This window comes from Pezoporus flaviventris, unplaced genomic scaffold (assembly GCF_033815535.1).
Source record: "Pezoporus flaviventris isolate CSIRO_AGI_PZ_B2104156 unplaced genomic scaffold, CSIRO_AGI_Pfla_v1 ptg000015l, whole genome shotgun sequence".
In the NCBI taxonomy this organism is placed as follows: domain Eukaryota; kingdom Metazoa; phylum Chordata; class Aves; order Psittaciformes; family Psittacidae; genus Pezoporus; species Pezoporus flaviventris.
Window position 1 is genome coordinate 18344601 of NW_026892563.1, and position 27476 is coordinate 18372076.

General features: G+C 40.4%; 1 protein-coding gene across 1 annotated transcript in view; it reads left to right on the top strand.

Moving 5' to 3' along the window:
- URB1 (URB1 ribosome biogenesis homolog) overlaps positions 1 to 27476 on the top strand; it is a 51933-nt gene that overhangs the window by 7736 nt on the left and 16721 nt on the right. Inside the window, exons 7-28 of the mRNA XM_061453630.1 lie at positions 238 to 363; positions 1205 to 1335; positions 2479 to 2674; positions 3926 to 4063; positions 4460 to 4633; positions 5244 to 5394; positions 7887 to 8009; positions 10152 to 10264; positions 11506 to 11625; positions 14586 to 14702; positions 15365 to 15503; positions 16605 to 16775; positions 18042 to 18238; positions 18769 to 18993; positions 19534 to 19713; positions 20742 to 21597; positions 22804 to 23005; positions 23233 to 23410; positions 24593 to 24651; positions 25412 to 25605; positions 26798 to 26908; positions 27000 to 27063. Of these exons, the coding sequence (XP_061309614.1) occupies positions 238 to 363; positions 1205 to 1335; positions 2479 to 2674; positions 3926 to 4063; positions 4460 to 4633; positions 5244 to 5394; positions 7887 to 8009; positions 10152 to 10264; positions 11506 to 11625; positions 14586 to 14702; positions 15365 to 15503; positions 16605 to 16775; positions 18042 to 18238; positions 18769 to 18993; positions 19534 to 19713; positions 20742 to 21597; positions 22804 to 23005; positions 23233 to 23410; positions 24593 to 24651; positions 25412 to 25605; positions 26798 to 26908; positions 27000 to 27063 (3965 nt within the window). The remainder of the gene's footprint in view (positions 1 to 237; positions 364 to 1204; positions 1336 to 2478; positions 2675 to 3925; positions 4064 to 4459; positions 4634 to 5243; positions 5395 to 7886; positions 8010 to 10151; positions 10265 to 11505; positions 11626 to 14585; positions 14703 to 15364; positions 15504 to 16604; positions 16776 to 18041; positions 18239 to 18768; positions 18994 to 19533; positions 19714 to 20741; positions 21598 to 22803; positions 23006 to 23232; positions 23411 to 24592; positions 24652 to 25411; positions 25606 to 26797; positions 26909 to 26999; positions 27064 to 27476) is intronic.

A 27476-nucleotide genomic window follows, 5' to 3' on the forward strand; every position in this document is an offset into this window, starting at 1 on the left:
GTCTGTCCTGTCCAGCATGTGCAGAAGTTGGTGTAGAGTCCTATGGCTTCAACCACATCAAGACGGGAGGAGGAGCATGTGAGAGAAGTGTTAAAAGGACAGGCAGAACCTTTGTCTGCTGTAATGAGTGAGCTATGTATGTAGTAGAAGAATGAAGTGTGTTGCTAGTTTGCCAATATTTTGTGATAACTTGCAAGAATTGTTTGTTTTTTTTTTGTTTTTCCCCATTGTTTTCAGGTGGTTCAAAATAAAACTATCACCAAAACACAGAAGGTGCGCTTTTTTACTGCAGAAGTGTTGATTCACATTGCTTCACTTTACCGGTGGAATGGGATTACTGATGTCAGCCCTGGGGATTTAAAGGTCTGGTAACTTAATTCTTTGTAATTTCTGGTCATTGTCCTGCCTTTTTTTGGTTTTCCCCCTTCTTGCAGCCCACAGTTAGAAATAGTTCCCTGTTATTCTAACCTTGATAAGCTCAAGAAGAGGGATCTGATGAGGCTAATTAAAAAGAACCACTGACTTTCTGCTGCTTCTCACTGCTTGCGTATGAGGGTTTGTTTCCCCACCCTGATTGCCAGAACTGCAGTGCAGATCTGTTAACCAGGGACCAAGGGGTCTTAGGTGTGAATACTGTACTCCATTTCCTGGGCACATTTGTATCTATAGGAGAGTATATCAGGAGCAATGGTCTTATCACATATCTTATTCCCATCCTGCACAGTGATCTGCTCCCAAGATGGTTGCCAGACTTTTCAGCTTACACTGTTTGAGAGGTTGTCAGGGTTTCTGAGGGTTGAGCTCTTCCTGATTCTGCTAGTCTGTGAAATCATACTCCTAAAGTCATAGAAGAGGGAAGGATCAGGGTTGCTGCTGGTGGGGGTGTGCTAATAGTGCAGATGTTTTGTCATCTTCTTATAAATAGTTTACAGTTTCACTTTATTTTTCTTAATCCTGTATCTCTTTCCTCCCCTTTACTGGGGGAATACCTAAGGCATGGGATAAGCACAGTGCAAAGCAGTAGACAGACTTGAATGTGTTTAATACAGAAACTGAAACGTCTGTTGTTAATGAGAACAAAAGCTAAACTCTTTTAGTGTTTCTTGAAAAGGAGCCTTATAAAATTTAGGGTGAAATTGTTGTAAGATTTTTTCTCTGCTATCAAAAATAGTATGCCTTTTTTACTCCTTTTTGATTTTTCTAGGTGACTCAAGGTTCTGACGAGGCGGGAAAGATGATGGTACGGGAGCTTGTTCATAATTTTTTGATGGACCTTTGCTGCTCTCTGAAACATGGCATAACTTTCTATGATCCAAGTCTTGGAACTTCTGGCAAGTAAGTCACTGGACAGCTGAGATTGTATGTGAACATTGTGCTAGAAACAAGATGGACCTCACTAGTTATCTTGTTTGCCTATCCAGGCCTTTGCAAGTAACTTTATTGAATTCTACTTCTATCTCTTTTCTGTGGCAGACAAAAGAAATACATTGGGTTTTTTTTGTTGTTTTTTTTTTTAAACTTCCTAAGGTGAAACTATTGTATCTCCTTGTACCTCAGTGTACTAGAGATTGGGCTGCCCTATTTTAGGGGCTTAGGATATGATTTAGTGTAAGGTGTCCCTGCCCACGGCAGGGGGGTTGGAACTAGATGATCTTAAGGTCCTTTCCAACCCTAACGATTCTATGATTCTCTCAGCCGTCTCCCTGTATAACTAGATACAAAGTCTCGTGAGGTGTGATTTTGGACCATAATTTTTTTTGATGTGACAGTAAAGCATCAAAGCTGCAGTGTTCACCAGATGGTGGTTAAAAAACTAGTCTAATTTACATCTTGCAGAATCAGATGTGTCTTATCCCAGATTTAAGTGAAATGCTGACGTGGATTTCAGTAGTACCAGAATTTGGCCTGCAATACCTAATCTGGAAGCATCTGTTTGCCCTACCATATCCATTTGATAACTAATTAAAATATGTGTGCACTAAGATTATGACTGATAGAGGAAATAATTGAGACTATGCTTCACGTTAGCTGTGCAAAGATGGGACTGATATCGAGTGGTGTGACAGCAGCTTGTTTCTTGCTTTGAGCAAAATTTTAATTGGTATTTATCAGGTGTTTATGAAATTCTCACTTTGTTTAGGGACATAGAGAAGAAACCTTTAAAAAAAAAGCCTGAAAAAACAGAGGAAAAAACTTCCAAGTTGAATATTGAATTTTAATTCTACATTTTTAGCTTTGTGAAGTTTGTTTAGAATATTTCTGTGGTTTTAATTCAAAGTAATTACTATTTGTCATGCAGGAAACCTGGTGGTAAATTCAGCTCTTATTTTCTGAGTATAAATGTAGAAATTTTGCCAGCAATGTGAGAGGTCTTGCCTTGAATTTACCTCAGCTACAGTTGGAGGAGTTGCAGGGTTATCACATGTAAAGTATCAGAATAAGGATTTGTTTTCTAAAGTACTTTTTTGTCTTCAACAGGGGAGGAAATGTGGTGCTTCTGCATTTCCTGCTTGGTTTAAAAACTGCAACAGAAGATGAACTGGTTGCGGATCTCATGGTGAATATTCTTAAAATATGCCCGGATTTATTGAATAGATACTTTAAGGAAACCCGATATTCTTTTGTTCCTAGACTGAAGTCTGCTTGGATGGACAATATGAAGTTACTCAGAAAGGTATGAGTATGAATGATTCACACCACCTCTTCACAGAAATAGCTGGTCCCAATACTGTTTTGTGTTTTTGTTATCCTTCCAAAACCTGAAGTAGTTTTTATTAAACAGTAGTGCAGAATTATACAAAATTGTAATAGGAAACATAGATAAAGTCAAACAATCCTGACCTACAGAAAAGTTACCAAGCCAAGGAACTTGGTAGTAGATTAGTAAGCTTGCCTTTGATTGCAGATAGATATTATAATGCCATTCTTACGTAAAATATGGTACAATTTAGTACAGAGCCTGGCCAGCCTGTGATGTGGCCATTTTAGGTATAAACTAACTCTGAATTCGTAAATTTAGCCAAGGTCTTCCTACTGACAAGGAACAAGATTTCATTGATTTCAGAGGAATTAATCTGAGGATCAGGAAGTCGATTTTTTTTGGTTATGTTTCAGAAGCAGCTGTTCTATATCAGAGGAAACTCACATGTCTGAAGATGTCTTGGGTTCAATGAATGTAAAGGCACAGTGCTGCAGAGTTTATTAAAATCACTAGAAAGCAGACAGGCACAAGATTTCATAAATAATGATTTTAAAAACAAAACAGTCCAGCAGTGGGAAAGTTAGGTGGCTGAGGTTTAAGTGAGCTACAGAAAGGACTTAATAGTTCTATGTAACACTGTCAATTACTGTACATATGTTAGGAAAGAAGCAGCAGGATGCTGTTAAATGTCAAAGATGGTAAATGGAGTGGGGGAAATGGCATCCTGTTTTCTGTGGGTGCTGAGGAAAATGAACCATGGCTCAGAGCCACAGCTGCTTTAACAAGTGTAGACATAACCTAAGTTGCACAGGCCAGGGGGCTGTATAAACATTTAACTAAACTGGGAAAGAAGGAATTGGTATAAGAAGCAGTGGGAAACATCACACTGATATATTTTTTGAAATGTAGCAGCACTGAAGCCCAGCTAGGAGAAACTTTTGTCCTTTCCGAGTGTTCCTCTTCCTCTTTGTTTAGCTTAAAATAGGCAAGTAGGATCTGTAGTCTGTTGAAAAGGGGTAGCCTTTAGCAGGGATGTAGGTCACATACAGCTGTTCCATTTATGAGCAGGAGTCTGGGGGATGCTCTGTAGCACTTCTGTGTAGAAGCTGGCATTTAGTGCTGTCATTACTATTGACAAGTCAAAACCCTTCTGTAAAATGCTTCCCAGAAGAAGCTGTTATCTCCAGGGCTATGTGGATGTTGATTAAATTGTTTTTATTTCAGATCTATGAGGCTCAACCAGAGATCTCCAGTTCTTTTAAGACTTCAGAGTTTATTCCTCTTCCCAGGTTGCTTTCTATGGTGATGGTAACAACAGTCCCTGCAGTGTGCAATAAAATAATGTTCACCCAAGGACTAAATGTAAGAGCAGTCTATAATAATTCAGTCTATAATATTTTTCTGTTCCATTTAATACTGATTGATTGGTGTCTAATCATCCAAGAAGTTTCTTAAATTGGTTAATTACATATGTTTTATGTTTGTCCCAGCATAAATCTGGCTTGGGAAAGCACTGGAAAATGAGCTAAAGCCCATTGATACTGCTTCCAGGAGCCATCCACAAGTACCAATTCTGCCAGTGCTCACTAGGTGGTTTTAGCTTGGAATCTAAAAAACTACAGATTCTTTTCTGCAAGTTAAGATTCAGGAAATAATTAATTTGTTAACAGATTTTAACATATATATATAGAGTACAGATCATGTGCAAAGCATAAGAGGAAGCACTGAAAGGTTTTTAATTCAACTTCTTTACTTTAGTTACCCAGCACAGTAGTGAAGCACAGCATACTGTCACTTGTATCAATGATTCTGAGAAGAGCCTTGAAGAATATTGAGTACTGTTTGAATGAGGAAATTTGGCAAAAGTCAGAAATCTACACACTCTCAGTGATGCAGGAATTTGTACAGCTGTACAGAGAAGCCATCAGCAAGGTACAAAGTAGAAAGAAAACTGCAGTCTAATATGAGTTGCTTTGCAGCAGATAACTAACTACTCCTCTGCACCTTCTGCCCAAATGGTTGTGGTCTGGCAGCCAGGAGATAGTTTCTTTGGCCAGGGGAGGGGAAGGCTGTGGGTTAAAGATGTTAATAACTGGTGTGGTAGTAGACTACATTTCCTAACACAGCTGGCTGACGGAAATGCAAATGGAAGTCTGCTGTGAGACAAATTTGTAACATTGACAGCTATTGTACTGCGAACAAATTCCAAAGCTGGCTGACAGCAAAATCTCCTGGCTGAAGTAAATTGTAGCCAGCAGAGCTCGCTTAGAAGTTACTAAACAAGATAGCATTTGAATTGAAAATACACCATGAGGATGAAGAACCAAACATAAATTTTTCACAGGAAACTTCTTCAATAAAATAATCTTTCTAGTACTCATGTTCTGCAGGAGTGAAAGTGATTTCGCGTCTATTTCTGATTGCATACAAGGTCTTGGTGAAGAGCAGCAAATCCTCATGTTGACTGGTTGTGAATATTTTTAATCACAGTAGCTTTGTCTCACACAGAGGAGCTGTCGCAATTTACTTCTTTTGCTTTTAGGTTTTACCAGACATGAATAATCTAGTGGCTGTCTGGCAGTCCTTTCTGAAGCAAGGGAAAGAGCACCACGGTGGCCAAGAGGACAAAAGGGAAGGTGATGCCCCCACTGTGAAGGCAGCAACTGAGACAGCAGAAGTTGCTGAACAGCATGGTAGGCAAAGCAGTTGGAGTTACTCCTTCTTACATGTATGTGAATGACAGTTGTGAAGTTCTTATTCCATATAAGGTTGTTATCTGCAGCAGAATGCAGATGTCACTTGTACACTTAATATTCATCTTTGCATTGTTCAGTTCTTTGGACAGTTTAGTTCTGACCAGTGTCAGAATTGCCTGAGAACACAGTTTGACAGATAGGCTGCCATTGCTAATAGGAGGTTAAGCAGTTTGACTTTCTGATGTCACAGAATCACAGAAGGGTTGATGGTGGAAGGAACCTCTGAAGAGCACCGTCCAAACCTTCTGCCTAAACCTGGTTGCCCAGCAACGTGTCCAGACAGCTTTCGAGTATCTTCAAGGACAGATTCCACAACCTCTCTGTGCAACCTGTGCCAGTGCTTGTTTGCCCTTGCAGCAAAAAAGTGTTACCAGATGTTCAGAGTGAACCTCATGTGTTTCAGTTTGTGCCCATTGCCTGTGGTCCTGTCACTGGGCACCACTGAAGTGAGCCTGGCTGGGTCCTCTTTGTACCCTCCCTTCAGGCGTTTACATACATTGATAAGATCCCCCTGAGCCTTCTCTTCTCCAGATGGAACAATCCCAGCTCTCCCTTCCCTTCCTTTTAGGAGAGGTGAGTGCCTTCATAATTTTTTGTGGCCCTTCACTGGGCTATCTTCAGCATGTCCATGTCTGTCTTGTACTGGGGAGCCCAGAACTGGATACAGCATTCCACATGTGACCTCATCAGCACTGAGGATCACCTCCCTCCACCTGCTGGCAATGCTTTGCCTAATGCAGCCCAGAGTACCATTCACCCTCGTTGCTACAAGGGTGCATTGCTGGCTCATGTTCAATCTGATGTCATCCAGGACCCCCGGGTCCTTTCCTGTCAAGCTGCTTTCTGGTTGGGTGGCTGCCAGCATGTACTGGCAAATGGGGTTGTTCCTTCTCAGATGCAGGGCTGTGTAATTCCCCATGTTGATTTTAACTCTCCTGTCTCAGACCTTCCTATTCTAGTAGTAGTATTTTACAGCCACACAATTCAACAGGCAGGGAAGCTGATACACCCAAAAAATAATTTTTTGAGGTGTTTTGTTTTTGAGGTTTTTTTTCAAGTAGTTACTGTGGCTGCACTAAGGTTTGTGTTGCTGTAGCACAGGAGTAGAAACATGCAAATGCTGGAAGAGAGAGAGTGGGCTGCAGTGAAGGCTTCAGTTTTCCTCTCAAAACCAGTGTACCTCCTGAAGGACTTGTTTTCATAGTCCCATTGCAGGGAACTGGAAGTTTTGGTGCTCTCTGTAGCTTGGCTAGCAGCCTGTAATGTTTTGCTTATAGACTGAAGAGAAATCTACAGCCAGTTTCATTTCCTTCACAGGGCATGTTCCACAGTGAGACTTCCTGGAGCAGACAGTTTTTCAGTGTATGTCCTTCTATGTGTAGCTTTGGGCAGCAAAAGAGTTGTCAACACTGACACTCCAGGGCTCTTCATTGGAGGACTGCCTGGTGAAACCAGTGGAGCAGCTAATCTCTAAAGTACTGTAGCTGTAGTTTCTCTGCATACTTGGGTGATAATACTGTACCATTTACTCTCAGCTCAGTTTTACAGCTTTATTTGCACTGAGGCCACAAGGTAGTTCTCTTTTTTTTAATGGGAGCTGAGACTCAGCAAACAAAAGCAAAGTTTATGCATGGCATCCATCCAGTTCTTCATAGTTCCCTGAAGGAGATCCAGGTAACAGGAAAAAAGTAGGTGTTAAAAAAGTTTTGGCTGCCCTTCATTTATTTTGCTTCCTTTCATTAGTGACTGGATAACAAGTAGCTTTTATGCATCCTCACGTTATAAACTAAAAGAATATTTAACTGCTGAGATAGCTTTTCCTAAGAAGTAAACAGCTGCCTTAACTGGAGTTGATGTTTCTCTCATACTTGTTGCCATCCTCTTGCCAAGAGGTCACATTGACAAAGTATGATTTTGAAAGAGGGAAGGGAAAGAAAATAACCTTTAACTGAAGTAATAAATTACTAACAAATTAGTTTATTGTCTCCTGCACTTCTCCAGTCAAACCTACCTGGCATTAGGTAAGAATAGTGTCCCTGGCAACCAGCAGTGTGAACATATCCTTCCCTTCCCTTTTTTCCCTCTTGTTCAGCCTTAAAGAGCAGTGAGACTGACTGGATTCTTACAGTGAGTGTTAAAATGTTGAGATTGTCTTTAAAATCAGATTATAAATGACAACTGCCAACTTAAGCACTGAATAAGCTGATTTAGTTTTAAAATTATTCATGCAGAAAGCTAGGGGAGGAAACTGGGGATTCTCTGGTTGTTTTTTTTTTCCATTTCTTCTTGTTAGTGAGGAAGATAACTCATAATTTCATAGGAAGTCAACTGGAAATACATGAGTAATTCTCATGTAGGGTAATGTAGGTGCTACACTGCTTTTTTGGTATGAAGGAAGGAGAAACTAATTAGGTAAACACTTTGTTTAGGTTCAGATGACGCCGAGACACTGTTTCTGAAAGCTGCATTGCTTCAGGTCATATGCCTTTATCAGAAGGTTGTGCCCCACTTGGTAGCACGGAGCAACTTTGATTTTAGCAAGTTGCTAAAAGGTATGTGATGGGTATTTCTATTACTTTCATTGTTTTCTCTGGCTATTTACAAAGTCCACAGGAGAGAGGAATGTTTGCTTTTCTGTGTACATAGAGAAGGAACTGGTTTCTAGAAGTAACCAATTATAGTTTCTTCATTGTGTTGACATTTATTGCTGCTATTTCTGCAGTTCTCTGGCACTGTGCTCTCCTAAATTCCATAGCTGCTCTGCTACACTCAGTTGTTGTAAGTGGTAGGTTGCGCTACAATTTTCCTCTTTGTGTGTCATATTCTTGCAAATATTTGGTCTTTATGTGGTTTTGATTCTAGTGTTTCTGAGAAAGATGTATGTCCAACTCTTAATGAGATGTAGGTGTTTAATTCTCCTAGACTGATGTCAACAATCCCAGCATAAGAAAGCTATTTCCAAACTCTTATTTGCCACAATAATACAGATGTTTGGTTGTTGGTTTTTTTTAACAGGTCACAGAAGGTTTGGGGTGGGGGAGAAGCATGTACCAATTCACCAGTCTCCTCTGGAAGTCTTTTAACATTCAAGTATTTTTTCCATTTGCTGTGTTTTAAATTATTTTATCATGGTTTGATAGTTTATGGGAAGAAGAACGTTATTCTGTATGGTGTTACCTTCCATGGAAAATCTAAATGAGGAAGCACTTTAGCAAAATTGTTTTATTTTTGTTTCTGATGTAATGTCCACAGAGGGTATTCCTCTTCATGCACCAGAAGTAAACAGAGATGTTCTGTACCTTGATGTAGCAAGGATGATGAGCCACAAACTGTGGGCTGTGGGCAAGATCCTACAATGCTGCTTATGGTACAGTAAATACAGCTGTTTAAAATTGAGACTGGAGAAGACAGCAAGATGTTGTTTGGGCATCACTGCTGTCTGAGTGCCACCAGAGCCTGTACGCCACCCAACTAGAGCAACTATCTGTAGTTTAGGCACATCTGGGATGTGTAAGTATAGCAGTTATGTAAATGCCTCGATTAAAGTCTATCAGGGAAAAAGGGTCTTTAAACAACTCCCCTCCCTCTAAATCATCTGGTGTATGTGTATGGTTTTTCCTCCCTCTGTCAAAGCATATTTGATTGGTTTGTATGCTTGGTGACTTATCAAATCATTATTTCTTGCATTGTTCTGCTTTTCTCAAAATGGACAAAAAGCAGGACACCTTTTTATGAAGCACAAATCTCCTGGAGGGTATGTTTTGTGGCAGTATTAAATAATCAAGTTGAACAGGCTGGAAAATAAAGTGTCATTCTCAAACAAATGTAATGAAGTGAGCCTGGATATTAATTTTGATGAAAGAAGACATGGTAGAAAATGATGGTATAAATTAATCATGCAACTTTGTTCTCTCAGATGCCAGTTCGAGAGTTCTGTTGTTCCTTCCCCTCACCCTGATTAAAACATACACTCCAAAAACAGCATGTTTTCCACCTTGTAACAATATGTTTAAACAGCTGGTACAGTTTTATTTGGTTTTACTGTTAGCTAGACTTTATAGTGACTTTGAAAAATTTACTCTTCTCTCTAATGTGGACCACAAGATAGTACACACACTATGGAAAGCACACTGACAACAAAGCTTTATATAGCTGATCTCTGCATGTAACTGAACTGCAGCTAAAGTCTGGGCAAGTCAGTTTTTGGAGCACACTGTGAGGATCCCAGCACAGCTTTGTGACCTCTAAGGTGAATACTTCTGAGGTTATGCCATAGCAGTTGTTATGAGCATATGACATAAGTGATGAAGGGAGAGACACAAGGGTAAAGTTCCACTACCTGTAGCAAATATTCTAATACTATAAGCATTAAGATTTGTTATTGACATAAATTCTGTATTTTGGTTTCCAGTTTGTCCATCCTTTTTACATCCTGTAGGACACAGCTGGTAGATTTTGTATTCCATTGCACCAGTGATAGCTTGTGCAAGGGGCAGGTGTTACCACTCTGAGGGCTGGATTCCAGCCTTAGTTTGGCAGACAATCATAGTGTGTTTGGGGATCTCGTGTTGTGAAAATTTGTGGATTGCCAGCTTACCTCACAGTGATGGTTTGAAGCCCTAAATGACTAATGTTCCTAAGATCTCAGGAAGATATACCAAAATAAAGTTCATTGTACTAATTTCAAACCTTAGGTATCGTCACTGAAAAGGGCCTTCGAGAGGAGGTCCCTCCTGTGCTGCAGCACCATATACTGAAAGTGGCTTTGGAACTTCCTGCAAATAAATTTGCCTGGTTCAGAGTACAGGTAAGAGACTTCACAGCAGGTTTATGTTTCTTTGGCATGCTGTCCTCAAATCTTGACATCTGGCACTACCTGTTTGTAAACTAGTTGTAAACTAGTCCCAGGCTTTAGGAGGTGACCCTTTTGTAAAACCAGCAGGAATTATCGTCTTAGTACTAGTGAAGAATCCTTTCTGAGATTAAAAGTTTTTCTGCAAGGACAGAAATTTTTGCCTCCCTGATGAGGGCTGGACAAGGTTCCTTCAGCTCTTGTCTGGAGAGGAGCATGAGTGAGAATTTGCTGGTTTCCACTCATGTGGGAAGCCCGAAATTTCACTCCAAGGAAGTGAGCTGATGAGAGGAGCTGTCCCACCCTGGGATGGCTGGGTTTTGACATTTGTTAAGACTGTCTCTCCTCTCCATAATTACTGGAAACCTTCAGGGCCCCTCCTCTCTTCTTTCCTGCAGCCTTGTAAAAAAGAGCATGCTGTAGAGGGTCTGGTTTTTATATTTAGAGAAAGAAGTGGGCCTAGCTCTGGGGGGAAGCAGAAACCCCCATGGGTATTGTGACTGTGACCCTGCCTTTTAGGATATTTTCTGCCCCCTCCAGTTCACGATAAAGGAAAAGTGAGGAGTGATAAGAGCAAGCAAAGGAAAACCTGGAAATGGGCAAAGAAGCTACAGTATTGTCTTGTGGGTTTGCCCTTTGAGTACAGACAGGTTTTAACTGAAAAGAGAAAAGCCAAATCTGGCAATATTACAGAGGGTTATGGTTGTTATACATCAAATACAAGTCAGTGAGAAAAGCAGGAAAGATGGCAGAAGGATTTTCACTTGATGTTCAGGTAGTATTCAGCATCCCTGTGACTTGCATTGTTTTCCTTTTCTTTAGGGATCAGTCTTTTAAATTATTACATTTCTTGTTCAGACAGTACTTGTAGGAAATCTGAATTCCTGGAGATAACAGAAGTAGAAGAAGAATAGATGACTGGAGAGGAAGGTGGCTTTATCTTGGGCTCTTGTATTTTGGGCCCTTGTATGAGTTGATGTTTCTGTTACTCCTCTCTTCTCCCACTTTCCAAAAGCCGATTGTGCTGGTTTTTTCTGGCTCACTGAATGCAAAGTAGGGTAAATGATCCCATTCATTTCCAGCCTTGGTATATTTGGGCAGATCTATAAAATAATGTATTGCATACCTGCTTCAATGCAATGTAATCCTGTACAGTGTTGCTGTGCCAGGGAAATTTTAATTTATTTTTCTTTCAGGATGTCTCCGAGACAGAGAAAGTATCTGGTGAAAAATCAGTGTTCTATTTACTGATGAAAATGTTTGTTACAAGTAACCATTCTCATCTGAAAATTTCAACCAAAAAACTGATCGTCAAGGTAAGTGTTTGATCTGCAATACCAGGATATTCACTATATCCCATTGGTCTGAAATTTCAGAGTTGTGCATTTTTTTTCTTAAAGCATATACCTTTACTGTGCATAGTTGTGTAGCCAACAGAGTCATATTTGGACGACTGTCCTTGGAATTTCCTGTCAAATAACTACCTGTTAAATAATAATTGTATGAAAGTAAATGCTGTCGACTGAATTTGCTGCAACAGTTGACAGAATAGTAAGGAAAATGTCTTTAATGTTTGCCCACCCCCCAGGCTGAATTAGTTGTGATACTGTAGTAAATCACTGCAGTTTGTGCCTGCAAAGGTCTTGACATGGATCAAGAAGAGATGATTTTTTTTTTTTTTTAATTTTTAGCTTCTAAGCCCTGAACAGGGCTTTTTCAGCAGTGTTCCATGCTAATAGTGCTATACAAGTTTGTATACAGCTTTATGCACTTAATTTCTGTGTTTAGCTTCAATAACAGGGTGCAGCTGTAATGTTCAAAGACACTGAAGTAAAGTTAGAGTTATTGAATTAGGTTTTAGTTGACCTTGATCCCTGCAAGGGGTTAAAGTCAGGCTAACTTTGTCTCACAGTAACTAATACTTCAATCAAAAGCTACCTGGTACAGTTTTCCTAGTGTGTTTAGATTCTTATGCTGAGCGGAGATGTGGGCTGCCTGACTCATTCTTGTTTCCTCTTTTAGATTCAGTCCATTTCATTTTCTCTGAAGAGAACACAGGAGCAGTGGAGTTAGGGCAGTTATGTCAGCAGAAAGGCTGTTAAGAATAGATGTTAATGAGTGTGTTTTGCTTATTTTTCAACACAGTGCCATATAAGTGGAAGGCATGTTTTTGGATTTCACATTCTGTTCCTGCCTGTTTTCATGAGAGCTGCCAGTGTATTTTTACTTTGAGACTGCCAAAAATAGTTAATTATTTAAAAATGAATCTTTTTTCTTTTTTTTTTGTTTCCCCTTTCTTTAAATGAATTATCCTGTCAGATTATTGTAAGCAGCAGTGTTATTTTTGTAGCTGCTGGTGGTTTACACAGAGTAAATATAGAGCAAATGAGCTGTGATAGCTTCCTTTTTTTGTGTGTGTATGTGTAGAAACAAAAGCATAGATTCATCCCACATAACTACAGTCATCTAGCATAGGTGCCAGAGTTAGGAAGCTGGTGAAGGTTTCTGCTCTTGTTGAGAGGGAGGGTCAAACAGTTCTACCGTCGTGCAGTTCAAATCTCCTGTCATCTGGGTTGTCCTTCAGACAGCTTCTCCTCCTTCTTTTCCCTCCTCCTCCTTTTTAATTTTACAGACAGAACACAGGGTCACCAAGTTCCTAATTTGGGCACCTGAGATAAGGGGCTGAATTTAGAGAGCATGGAAGTGGGCAAAAATTTCTAAATATGTTAATGACTGATACTTGAATGTGGTAAAATAGTGTCTTCCTCACCACCCACAGCATCTATGAGTATGCTTACGCTTTTCTCTGGACTTCACTGTTGTCATGACTCACTTTTCATGTATTTGACTGTTTACGCATCTGCTCAACTCTTCTAAGGGCAAGTAGCCTGGTTTAGATTTAATTTAGTAATGGTTTTCCTTTATATTATATCAGAAGTTTTCAGAAGCCTCCCTACAGTCTCCTCTTAAGGGTATGTTCCCTTTTTTTAATTGCTGTAATGGCATAAAGATGTACAACCCTCTTAAAGCATTATAGCTTGCTCCCCTGATATTACAAGATTTACTAAGGTGAAGGGAATGGATGCTTTGTGTTCAGGCAGCTTTGACCTCAGTAGAGCTTTTTGCTGACTGACAACACAAGCACTTCATAGGATCACAGAAGGGTTTGGATTGGAAGGGGTTTTAAAGCTCATCTAATTCCAACCCTGCTGCCATGGGCAGGGACACCTTCCGATAGACAAGGTTGCTTCAAGCCCCATTCAACCTGGCCTTGAGCACTGCCAGGGATGGGGCAGCCACAGCTTCTCTGGACAGTGTGGTCTATGTTTCTAAGACAGACTGGCTGTGGCTCTGTGATGTGGCTTCCCCTCTTCTGTGTCACTGCACCACAGGCCTTGAGGAGTGAAGCAGCAGAGGGGCTGCTGCAGTGAGCAGCATTACAGGTAGCACTATGGCTTCTAGGTCTGGTGCATATGGCCCCAGCATGTGCTTGATTCCTGTGTCTCAAGTGCTTATAGAAGTCTTGTATTCCAAATGCATGGAATGCACATTCATGTGAGATTGCCTTGTGCTCACTGCCTGATCCGGTGAATAGGTATTTGGAGCATACTTGAATGGAGTACACATGGGATCCATCCCATACACATGGTCAGTGTGAGGGCAAGAACCAAGTGGTGTTGTACTGAATTTGTGCAGCAGACAGCAGGTGAGAGGAAGAGAGGCTCTGAGAAGACAGGAGCAGAAGTTGCTCTCATCTGATTTTCCCAGTTGTGAAGAGAGTAAGCCATGTTTTGCCTCTTACTTTGGTCATTTGTAATGCCCTCTTGTCTCTGCCCCAGGACTGCTTCTTGGCGTGTTCCTACAGTGCCTGTGCATATCTGGCAGAGCTCTGGGTTTCATTTGTCACCTGTGAGAGAGTCATGCTTCAACTGTTGATTTTGCTGACAGTGCAGTAAGAAAACAGCCATAATGAAGATACTAGGCCTTGGTCCTTGTCACAGTGAGGCCAGTTGATATAGTCATGGGAGATTTTGTTTTAAAAAATGCATTTGTTTTTACCCTTTGTTATGCAGTTTCAGTGGTCCTAGTGAGTGGGAATAAGGCCTATTGCACTGAGGGGTGAGAAGAAAATGACAGATATTTTTCATCAACCTGTTCTTCTTTTCTTTTCAAGAAGAAAACATGCAGTTGCTATACTAAAAGGTCTGTGCTTTTGGGGGGTTTTGTGTTTTAGTAGTTTTGGTTTTTTTTATCCCGCCTTTGGCTTTCTGGACAGGTTTTACGTGACAGCGGAGTGTTTGAGTACACATGGAAGGAACTTTCAGTTTGGCTGGAACACTTGGATAATACAGAAGAAGACAAAAAGGAAGCAGTGATTCAGTTTCTGGAAAGGGTAACAACTGTTCAAATTAGCTGGATAAACAGTCCCAAGAATAGAAGTAATGGAAACTAATGATTTTGTTGCTATTGTTGAGAAACCTGTCAAAGATTGGTAAATGAATTCTGAGAAAAACAATGTTTGTAATTCTTTATACAGAGCTGACATCTTTCTTGTTTTGCGTGGGAGGACAGTGAAATGATTTGTAGGAAAATTAAATCCAGAAATACAATTTGTTATTGCAGCATTGTTGATAAAAGGGTAGAGTAGGTGCCTGGCAATCATCATCTGACCTGCCAAAATTACCAGACCTGCCAAAATTATCAGACATAAGTAAATTATAATCTTTTACAAGAAAACTTGACATTTCCTGTTTACTCTTAAGGATGTTGAATGCCCAGTGCTTCCTTTTCATTGCAGTTTCCTCAGGAACTCAGTATGTGGTAGCACTTTGGGTACAAAATTGCAGTGAACATTTCTCTATTCATTTGACCCAGTGTCCCATATACAGCAGCGGTAACCATAGGCAGATTCTTGTAGAGCTATATAGAAGCTGTCTTCCTAAAACTTTCCCAGCTTCCAACTGCTTTTAGCACATGGTCTTTCTTAGCAAGATGTGGTTCCTGTAGACATAATAGCCTGTGTACTTACGTTTCTTTCTCAACCTTTATTAACAGATCCTGTTGAAACTGGTGACCAACCCCTATCCGTATACAGATAAAGCAGCAGACCTTGTTCAGGAAGCAAGTATGCTCCAAGTTAATATGCTCAAACAAGATTCTGATAATGTCAGCATCCCCATCTCTCACATTGATGGTATGTGTCAATTTTTTTAACAGCAGAAAATTCCAAGATTTTATGCTAAATTTTCTAGCCCTGATCTGCAAACTAAAGACTGATAACTGTAGAAATCCTGCTTAAGTAAGGACCTACAGGATTGATCCCTCCAGTTGTATTTAGTATCGGAAGCAGAAGTCTGAATTGCAAAGTTACCGTTTCACCTCCAGAAGTAATTGCTGATGCAGTTACACCATTTGAACAGTATTTTAAACCTCTTTGCAGGCTCCTGGAGCAGCATTTTCTAACTAAAATGAAAGCAATTATAATTTTTTTCTCTGGGGCTGCTCGTATCTGTTCATCCAGGAGGAAAGGGCTGGGGTGCCCAGAGAGCTATTTTACTCCCAGCCACCCAGATAGACTTTTGCTGCTCCTGCTTTCTGGAGTCACAGCATTACTGCAGACAAATTCAAAATTGTGCAGATGTGGACACTTGGACAACTTACTATGAGCTAATTTACCATAGCTCTTCTGCTAAACAGTCAATGTGTAGAATTTTACAGTGCATAAATGTAAGATAATTGAGACACTTTAAGTACCAGATGGATCAGTTCCCTTGAGTTAACTGTGTTGCAGAGATACAATGCCAGCCACAGAATAAATTGCATCTTCTTCTTATGTTAAAGATGCTTGACTCTGTAATGACCAAGATTTGGTTCCGTGGCCATGTAGAGCTGAGAAACTCTTCAAGGACTGCTCAGGATGTTCTTTTAATAGGAAAGAGGCTGCTTCCTTCATACTTTCCCCCCCTCATACACGTTTCCTGTCGCTGTTATGCTCTGATAGTCCTTACCTAATACAATCATGATAGCAGTAGGTGATGCACCTCTTCACTTCCTTACTTCTGTCAGCTGGACAGCAGTGTTGAAAGGCAAAAAGTAAAGTTAAGCACATAGTAAGAGACAGTGATTTTTACAATTGCATTTACCATTGCATTGCTAGACAAATGTGTCTCTTACCCTTTTTTCTGCTTTGGGAATTCAGAAGCTGCCTTGTATTCCTCTAGTGCTGGACTCTGCCTCTGTTGTTTTTTCGTTAGTCTGAATCTTCTGCTTACATTTTTTTTTCTTCACTTAATAGATGTTCTGGATATGGTGGATGTCCTTATTGAGGGCAGTGATGACTTAGATGAAGAAATTGGGTTCACTTTAAATGAAGACATGATTATCCAAACATTTCCATTCAGTGCTGTTGTCCCTGCTGCATTAGAAGCCAGGAATATATTGTTGCTTCAGACTGAAAATGGAACAGGTACAGACTTCTTTTTCTATGTATTGTCTATGATGGTGGAATGGAAGTGGAGTGTTTTTTGTTTTTTTTTTTTTCATTTTTACCCAATGATTTCCTCAGGACATTTTATCTTCATTGCAAGCAGGAGGAGGTGCAAATAGATGGTGTTCCCTGCTCAAGAAAAGCATTAAAGCTTATGAGATGCTTCTGTCCTTTTTTTCCTGACCCTGAAGAAGCTCGCTTTTGGTTTCTTGAGTGAGGAAAATCAGTGGAAACGCAGGCATTCTATAAACTGTCATTTGACTCTAGGGAGCCCCTACTGTGGGAAAACAGACTTGCCCAGGTTAGAAAAAGGGAGCTCACCTTTCTCCCATGAGATGCAGGGAAGTGGAGGAGGGAAATGAGCCCCAGCTCTTGAGTGTAGTATAGAGGGAACTGAGGAGCAATGCAGGCACTGTTCCTGCATTGACAGTCTTGGCCTGGAAACAGCTGTGCTTTAATAACAGAGTATTTTAAGCACAGAGTATGGAGTTCACAAGAGAATGGTGGTTTCAATGGCTGTAGGCAGCTCTTCCACTGAGACCAGTCAGCAGGGGAGAGAGGACTGGATTGTTGAATGAAAGCATGCTTTTTTCCAAAGAAAATTTTGTCTGAGATGGGGCTCCAGGGGTGAATGTTGAAGAGTTTTACCACCTCCTCGAGAAAAAGGATTCGTGGAGTGAGGAGTCACAGGGGCAGCAATTGGCCTCAGCAGGATTTGTCAACCCCACAGCACCTCCCTAAGTCCTCTGTATATTTGGCTGTTGTGTAGAACAACAGGGGTGGAACTGAAAGTCACAGTTCTGGAAGAATATTGTCCATATTTAACCAGTGTGTGCTAAACCTGGCTGTTCCCCCCCTCCCCCCAGTACAAATCGGTTCTCAGGTGGTGCTTGGCTGGGATCCTTATCCATCAAAATTCAGACAAGTTTAGCATAATACGGTGAAGGTGGAGTTAGTTTTATGCCTGTCTGGAAGGAAACAGGCCAACCTGAGGAATTTTGTTGAAGTGGGTTATTATTTACTTCAACAAGGAGTACTGTATGGGGAATTTTCCCAGATATCTCAAAGGGTCAGAAACGCTTGTCTAGTTTATCACGATCACCTTTTAATGCTATTCAGTACTTTTCTGAATGGTTCTATTTGGCCTGTTGCCCAGGCCTTAAGGAAGGAGGGTTGCCCTAGTGTCTGTGCTCATGCAGATTACTTCTGTCAACAGAAGTTTAATTTTTTATTTTGCTTTTCTAGGAGCACACATCATAGAGTATCTTGTTGCTGTTTTCACTGATCTCCTGCACTCTCAGAGAGAACCCCTTGCCCTCTGCTTGATGTTCCAGCTCTATGATAAAGATCTGCAGTCCCTGAAAGTTTCTAAGTATCCTCAGCTCTACCGATTTAACCAATACTATAAACTCTGGATACCCCAGCAGTCTCAGGAACCTGTGGTATGGAGTACCTGAAGTGATCTGAATGCTTGAGCCAGTATTACCTCAGAGTGTATAAAGGCTACATTTCTATCAGAAAGCGCGTTTACATTAAGCTAATTCTGTATTGATTCTTTATCACACCGAGACACAAATTTGCTCAAGGGCTTTTCTCTAACAATGCAAAAGGTCTTTGTTGTGGTTGGGAAGTGAAGCCAGGGCTTAAAGAATGTACCCAGTCACCCAGACTACAGCTCCTTGTCAGGCACAGTGTAGCATAATGTGTGATGCGGCCCAAGAAGCCAGTTTATGGTGGCTGGCGTTCACCCAGGTGTGGGTTGGAAATGTATCGACCAGCTGTACTAGGTGCTGTATTTATGTTAACCCAGCAATAACCATATGCAGATTCCCCATGGGACACTTTTGCATAGCTCTGTGATAGCAGGACTGTACACATGTGCTCCTGAATCTTCAGTCTCAGTTTCAGCACTGGGACAGTTCAGAAACTTTTGATTAATTTTTATTTTTCTATTTTTTCCAATTTCAAACAGTTTAAAAAACCCAAAGGGGTATGCAAAGAACCCGCTGTGGCCCTGGATTCTGTATTTACAACTTTGCTAAGAGAAGCTTATGAAAGAGGAAGCAATACCTTACTGGAAGACGATATCCAAACAAAATTGAGAGACTTGGCTTCCCAGCTCCCACCTGAACAGCTTTTGTTAGGAGTAAAGCATGTGTTGCTATACCTGAAATCCACAGTGGAGAACTTTGGCAACGTAAGAGCAATATTGTGATGATACTGGGGTTCGTTTTATTTTAATGCAGAAAGTACAAATTTTACTTAGCTATTAAGACTTAAGGATCCAGTTCTGCAGCTTTTTTGTGTACTCAGCCCTCACTGAGGGTGTAGAGCACCAGACAAACTTGTATCTAATTTGTAAACAAATATCTGTCCTCTAATTGTTGAGGAGTTTTGGATTTGGTTTGCATGGGTTACCTTACTGATCTGTGCATAGTGCATATATACGCCATATTTAATCCAGTTCCTGGGCCTCCGTAAGAAGCCTTTCCAGAGGGTGAAATTAACTATTTTGTGTTACAGCAGAAGTCAAAGTATAGATGAAAGTCTATTAAATATTTATTTGACAACCTGAGACTTTTATTAGAATCATGTTTCTACAGGGGGAGTGATTCCTTCCCCACAGAAAGACTGTAATCTGGGAAGTTCTTAGTTGATTTCTGTCCATGTTGGATAATTATCCTTCTGTTCCCATCCTTCTCTTTTCTCAAGTTCTGAGGTGTCTGTATTTTCACAGCTTAGTAAAACTTTTGGTCCTCACCTTATTGACCTCTATGTGGACCTGCTGAACAGCTGCTTATGCCGGGGAAATCAGATAGAGTTAAATAATCAGCAGAAACGAGAAGAGCAACGGACTGAATCAGGTCTCTTTATGGATGAGGAATCTCTGATTACAGAGGAGTCTTCAAATGACAAGGTACCAAATCCCTTGATGCACAGGCCAGAATCTCACCTGTCAGTAAACTTTGATTTGATTTATTCTGTACAGAAATAGTCCTAAGTTTTGCTGAGCTATTAACTAAAGCAAATGATCTTAAACACAAGCAATTTTGAGCACAAATTAAGTTGCTATATTTTCACCAATCACCAAAACATGGAACTGACTAAACTTGATAGAGAACAGGGGATGTAACAGGAATCAGGCTTTGTGAGTGCTGTGACTGGATAACAGTCATGGGGATTTCTAGGATTTTAGTTAGGGTTAAAGTGTGTCTGCAAATGCTTGCTATATAATGTCTTGAATTGGATTTTACTGCTTTATAGAAGCATTACTACAGCTTTTGCCACATCTTTTGAAGGGCAGGGAGTGAAAAGAATATCATACACTGTGTATTTCACAGAGTTGCATTGAATGGAAACAGGTTGATGCAGAAATATGCTGTTAAGATCTAGGAGGAGGACTTCAGAACTTTGAGCATGTGGTGCAGCAGTTACAACACTACTGTGTGTGGAGGTTTGACCAAGCTGCATCATCCGTAGACTTACCTCTGACCTGGAATACAGTCAGGATTGCTCCTGACAGAGATCACTCACCTTTGCAGAAGAATTCTATTCCCAAACCCATGTGTAAGGCCTGGTTATGAAAATTACCTTGGAGTAGTGAATTTTGCCCCCTTTCATGTGTTCCGTGGATTTGATGGGATTAGAAGACAATTGTATTGACAAGCTCCAGAACATACAGTTTTCTACTGGAAATGTGCTTAGATATGTGGAGAATGTTCAATGGAGGCGTGACTCCCACATCATAAATGTTGAAAGAATGGTATTTCTGTGCTTGTAATTTGTTAGTATTTTTATCCTCTGACCAGTTGATAGACAATTTCATGTTCTGCAACTGTAATTAACAAGCTCTGGAAAATAGGCAGATGGATGATTTTTTAATTTATATTTTTCTCTGAACTACAATTATCCATTCAGTGATACTGTTACAACCATTTGTTACAGACACTAGAAGATGCACTCATGTTGATTTTCAGACATCCTACACTGGAGAGTTGGTTCCTGGCTTTAGAACAACGTTCTCTTCCTCAGTCTGGTTTAAACCCTGTTGCTGTGAAGCTCCTGTCAGCTCACCTCAATTCTGGTGTGCTCCAGCTGTTGAAAACAGGTGCCCCGATGCTGCAGAGCACGGATCACAAGCATGTGTTATCCAAGTATTTTGAAGCTGTCACAAAAAGTGTCCTGAAAGAGCTACAGGCAGAGGGGAAAGACAGAAGCCAGGTGTCTGCCAAGAAGTCTCACCAGTTGGAGGCTCTGGAGGAACTGCACATATACATGGCTGCAGCTCAGCTGAAGGAGATCACTTTAACCATGCTGCGACTTCCTGAGATGAGCTTGACTACTCGGGAATCTGAAAAATCCCCGAAAAAAGGGAAACAATTGAGCTTCTGTGGGCAGATTCTGGTGCAGCTCCTCACAGAGAGCTACCAAAGGCAGCCCCAACAAGGAGAACTACTGTTATCCACAGAGCACATTAAAGCTTTGGGAATATTGATGTCAGCATCAGCCAGCAAAGATCTGGAGAAAGTTTTTCTTCAGGCGCTCCATAGCGAGCCAGTCCTTGCACACGCAGTCAGTGTAGAGGTGCATGTTCACTGCCTTAACCAGAGGTCAGAAACTTCCCTTGCCATTGTGTGCATGCTGATAAAGCACTGTAGGACTCACCTGCTGCAGTTTGAGATGTGGTGTCTGAGCAGTGCCACTGTAAAGTACCTCAAGAAAAACATGGAAAGATTTCTTCCACTCATTGATGTGTATTTGCAATGCAGAGACCAGTATGATTTCAGTCGACCTTCTGCAGGTAAAGCCACAGCTGATCCCTGTTTGTGATTTGGGAGACCAAGGCCAGTGTAGGCTCTACTGGCCTCGAAGTCTTGGATCCTCTGCACAATAAGTAGAGGTGATAAAATTCATGTGTCTAACTTCCGATGGTTCTCTTATAGGTACCTCTGCAGCATAAAAGCTAAAGGAGTGTAGTGAAGGTTGGCTTTTAGACTGATGCAAACTACTTTTATAGTTGCTTTGTCCAGTTTTCTCTTTTGAAGCACTTATTTAATACTTTGTGCATGTGAAAATCTGTCTTCATACTCATCTTGGTTTAGATGGGAGGTAGAAACTTTTTTTCTCAGGCATAGATAGAACACTGTCTGGTGAGTGGAATGCCATAGCCATATGGTTTTGTAGAATGTAAGCTTTCACTTTTACAAGTGTAAGAATCCAAAACTTTCTTCTAAAATAAATCCCCAAATATAGCTTCCTACAGTAATGCCTTCCCAAGCTGGCAGTCCAAAACTTTGCAAATCAGCAGCAGCATTAAATGAACAAGACTGTTAAATTTTCTAGCAGTGAAATGATGAGTTAGGATTCAACTCAACAGAACAGAGTCACTTCGATTTCATTTCTCTTATTGCATAGAAGTATAAATAGCAACAGAAACAAGCTGACTGTAGCTGTTGGTGGAGAAGGCTAGCTTTATCTAGGAGAAGTTAATGTAGGCAAAAGACCTTGTCAGCACACAGGGAAGTAGAAGATGGTTAAAGAGCTAAGCCTTTCTCTAGCACCTAATGCACACCAGTGATTTCATGCTTGAACACTAGAAGGGCAAACTGCTGCCTGGCTGATTTGATTTATAAGATCTCTCTCAGCTGTCTGTTGATGTGAGAGAAAATTTCATTTGAGGCCATGGTCAGAGAACTTGTAAAGTTTCATCCTTCCTGACATGCAAGGACATGGCTTCTTATCAGGAAGGTCTGCTGTTGTTGCCCATGTCCAGCTGTGTAGCAAGCGGTTGTCTAGTACGTAAGTTGAATACTTCCTAGTAGTGCTATGGAGTAGTAGAGAGTGCACTTTGCTGTAGCAGATTAAGAGCTATTGCAGTATCAATTCTGAGGAACTGAGTAATCTGGGCCTTGATTGGAAACACGATTTAGGGTTTTTGTAGTTTCAAGCCTGTTGTTGCTTAACACACTTGGATGGTGGAACTTGTCCCCCTGTTCTCTCTCAACAGTTGTCTCGGCTGTTACACCTGTATTGAGGAAAGCTCTGTGGAAGGACCTCTGCACTGTACTTCAAGACACAGAAACATCACGTGAGACTACTGTGAAACTGCAAGTTCTGTCGAAATTGTTGCCGTCTTCAGGAAGCAAAGGGCTGAGAAGCCTTATTGACCAGCTTCCTGCTGCTCTTGAGAAAGCAGAAAATAATGAGAGGTAGGTAAATCCAGCTGCCCTGTTTCAAGACTCAGTTTGTCCCATAAAGCATTGTGATGGATATACATAAAGGCAAATACTGTGAGCAGTAACAGCATTCTCTCCTCAGAGAATCTGTCAGTTTACACTTAGGCAACAATGACAGTACATCTTTGACAATATATATATATTTCTAAAAATATATAGAAAGCATGTCACAACCTTAAAAAATAAGTATCTTTCTGCAGTTGGACAGTGGCAGATGCCATATCTAGAGTGCTTGAAAACTCTGAAGAGCTGCATTCCTGGAGGAGATGCCTGTTATCAGCCTGCATGAAAGGGTTAATTGTCATGTACAACAGCAGTAAAGATGAAAGCAAGCAAGAGATTGAGAGGCCCATGCTGCTGAGGCTGGAAGACTTATTGGTGAGACTTCTTTTTTAGCTTCAGTGGCAGAATGTGACTGCATACATGTGTTGTTGTGCTCTTGTATCTGTGATAAATATAGATTGAACTTTGTTTTCTATTTTATAAATTATGGCTTCTATGGGCTTTCAGTGGCTGTTGCAGAGTTAACTTAGCCCTATTAATCCTTGATAAGAAGCAGTTTTGAGTTGTTCTTGATGGCTTTCTACTAACAGTCCCCTTTGAAATTCAGAGTTTGGGGTATTCAGGTGTTAAAAATCAGAGGTTGCCAATGAATGTTTTTATTCAACCAAACAAAACCCTCCAAAGTGATAAAGGCACTTCTGACAAGATGCATCTCCCATGCCCTCTGAAGTCTATGACAGAAATCCAGTTGATCATAGACAGAAATCTGGCCTTTGATCATGAAGAACACTACTTGATCATTCCCTCTGTACTACTAATGTTTTTGTAGTTAAGTAAGGTAGGTGGATCTGTGTAAGATGTAAAAATGAAAGTCTCTGCAGGCAGCAAATGCCTTTGACCTCTTGCTGTCTTCTGGTGAGACTCCCTTTTAGGACATGACTGATTGTGCAGGACAGGTGTTGCAGGACCTGAGGAGCCACTTTTAGTGTTCACAGGTCTGCTGAGGTTAGCACCTACTGTTACTGGGCCTGTTGGCATGTGCAGCTATGAGCCTTAAAAATGATTATTGAATATGATGGTTTATAGCATTTCAGGGATAATCAGTTTTTGTAAAGAACATGTACAGCCAGCCAACCTTGTTTGCCACATGTAAAGGTTGGTTAGCTTAAACACCTTGTAGGAACACAAAAACCTAATACCTGAGTCTCCTGCTGTGACTTGCTGATTCTTTTTATTCCTTTCACACTTCACGAGTATGAAGGGTTTTAAGATTCTGGGGTTTTGGTACCTACAGACTAGCTTGCTTTTTAATTGCATACAGTCCATATGCTCCTTGCTTCCAGGACTGACAAAACAAGACTTGCAGTTTCATTTGAACTGGGGGTAAGATTGTTGTATCTAAGAGCTTTCTTTCCTGTTATCCTTTGACTATTCCACCTGAGTGTTTGGCTTGCATGTTGTTAGTTTGTCTGTTGAACAAAAATTGCTGATCTTAATGATCTGTAGAAGCTCTGTGTGCTAAATGTAAACATCTGGTTTTACTTCCTACACGCACAGCACTTGGTTGAAGAAGTGGACCCAGATGACTGGTACAACCTTGTGAAGACAGGACTCAAGTAAGTAATTTTGAGATGCACCAGAAGGGGTGTAGGAGGTACAGTTCTGTTCACTTGGCCTTGTCCTGCATTATACCAGAAACACCTTCTCTCCCTTGAATTCAGTCAGATTTGAAGACATTCTTTGTTTCATAGGATGCAGTTTGTGTTGAACCACTAGCTTCATTGGAGCCTGAACTTGCACGTCTGCAGGCAGATTTGGATTTTGTGCTCCAATTAACTTTACCAGCATAGCCAACTGGATAGCAGGGCTAGCTTCTTTTCAAGTGGCATAAAGAAGCTTTATGCTCATATGAAGAAGAAACGTATTTTCTTTTTAGGTAATATACTTACTAAATACAATTCATACAAAACCAGAATCGTATCTTTCACCTTTAAATGTAAACCATTTAAATATAAGGAATAAAAAATACTAGAGGATGATCTGTGGAGCTAGGAGTATTAATATGAAGGGTTGCTGTCTGAAGGGTCAGTAGGCAAAGTTTAATCCTTGTTAAGATCAGTGCAGCCACAAGTGTGACTCTGTATCAACACAATTCTTTATGTAGTGTATCAGCAACTCCCTTTATTTTTTATGCTTGGATACCAGTATAGCTTAAGAAGAATTAAAATAGCTCAGCGAGATGTGGTGCATGTGTTTTCATTGTTTTAAATTTGTTTTTATTTTACTAAATTTGCTTTCTTTGCAAAGTTTTCATTTCTTAAACAGACTTCTTTTTCAGGCAGGTTTTTTACTTTTCTGTGATCCTTGCTTCTAAAGGTACCGCTACAGAGATGAAGCATTTTTGAAAGTCCTGAATATTGCTATTCAGTTATTATACAAGAAAGAATCCTCACTTAGTCAGAGCTTAGTCAAGCTCTCCAAACTTCACATGATGGTCATGCAGCACTCTCTATTTTTGTCAACCATACTGAGGTCAAGAGAAGAAGATGGCACAAACATCCAGACAAGAGGTATTTTTTGTCTTCTTCTTCCCTTTAACTATATTTAGTAATCTTGTCTTTCTCACATTATATTCTATCCATCCACCTATCCACCTACATATACTTGCAGAGCTATTAAACAATTCCAGCATATTAGCATTTGGTTTTAAGTTTTACCTCTGCTTGGATCCAGATGTTGCATTCATTTTATCACTGCTGGTTTTAAATGCTTATGTTTCTAAAACTACTGGAAAGATGGGTTTGGGGTTGGTTTGGTCAGTTGGTTTTGGTTTTTTTTGTAACCGTGTTGAAATCTTGAATTGATTATTTTGTTTTCTGTGAGGCTGTTAGTCTATGATCACTGAAGTATATATAGGTTCTATTAGAAATGTCACATTTAAACCTATTTTAAAATAGGTTGATGCAGAAGATTTTAAGTTGATTTTGCAAGTTGTATCAAAAATGTTGATTTAATTGATGTGTACTTTCTATTGCAACCTGTCGTGAAGAATATCTTTCCATTAATAATGTATATTGGGTGCTAATTAATGGGTAAGATTGGCTTTGCCAGCTGCAAAATAACCTAACCTTGAACCAGTCATTTAATCTTACACACACCTCAGCCTCTCCCCACTGTAGACAGTTTTGAGATTCAGTGATTGAAAGAGCCATACAATAAAAGGGGAGGATGGTAACAAATATTGTGTATGTTGAGGAGCAACATGTAATGTAAACAAACTTTAAAGTTTGTATCACCTGAAAAGAGCAAAAAGCTCTTGTAAGGTCACAAATTTTAGTGAAATTTCAAATAAGTAATAGATTTTGCTGTTTACTGTATGTGTTCTATCTTTTAAATGTATTCCTGTAGAGCAGCAAGATGGGTTTTTTTTTTTTGAGGCTACTAACCTTGGTAATTCAGAAGGCTGGTGTCAGGAGTGCATTCAGTCAGGCTGTTGTCTTTACGATCTTTTTTTTGTTTTGACATACATTTTATATTCCTGTAGATACTAGGGGGAAATCCTGTGCCTTTTCAGATACGGGGAGTAAAGAAACATGGATTCAGGTCTTGAATCTGCCACAGATGCCCTATTTGCCTTTGAGTAACCTGATCACTTACTTGATCTGTCTCTCATCTATTTAGAGAGGTATATATATGAGGGGTATTTATAAATGCACTGTCTAACTGAGAAAGCAAAAAAGCAAATCTCTGTGTTTATTTCAGAGGCCTTGGTGGATATACTGCTGACAGTTGTGAAACTCAGCCCTTCTGTCTGTGAGAGCAGTCACCTTGCAGTGTTGCTGGGTTCCTATGGGGCTACTCTGAGCACTGTAGGTAAGTGTGTTAGCCTGGGAAATGTACTTCTTACTAGATCTGATTTTCATCTTCATAGAAGACTGACTTTGGGTTTCATATTGGGTTTCAGATCAGAAGGTACTTCTACTTCTTCAGTTATATGAGAAGAATGAACAAAGTCTCATAAATTCCAGGTAAGCTGACCACCTTCCTTAGTTCGACTGACTACATACAAATAAGCAGTCTCACAAGTGTCATTTTTCCAAGGTCTTATTTTTAACTGAGATAAACAGTGGGCAAGGTCAAACCTAGAGATGAATGTTGCTCTTGGAAACATTTTCCCTATGTATTTCCTATCCTTAATATAAGTCTCGTGTTGCCCAAAGTTTTGGATGTCTCTGGGTTGGGTGAGGGACTGTCTCATTTCAGTAGTCCCTCGCTCTCCACTATAGGGATTTCTTCAGAGGTGAAGGCCACAGCTCAAGTTGCTAGCATAGGACTCCTTCCCATTCCCTCTCAGCACAGCCCTTGCCCTTTTCAATGATCTTACCCCCTGTATGCATGATATTCAGCTCTGGTGAATTTGTTGGAGAGTAGAGGGATATGC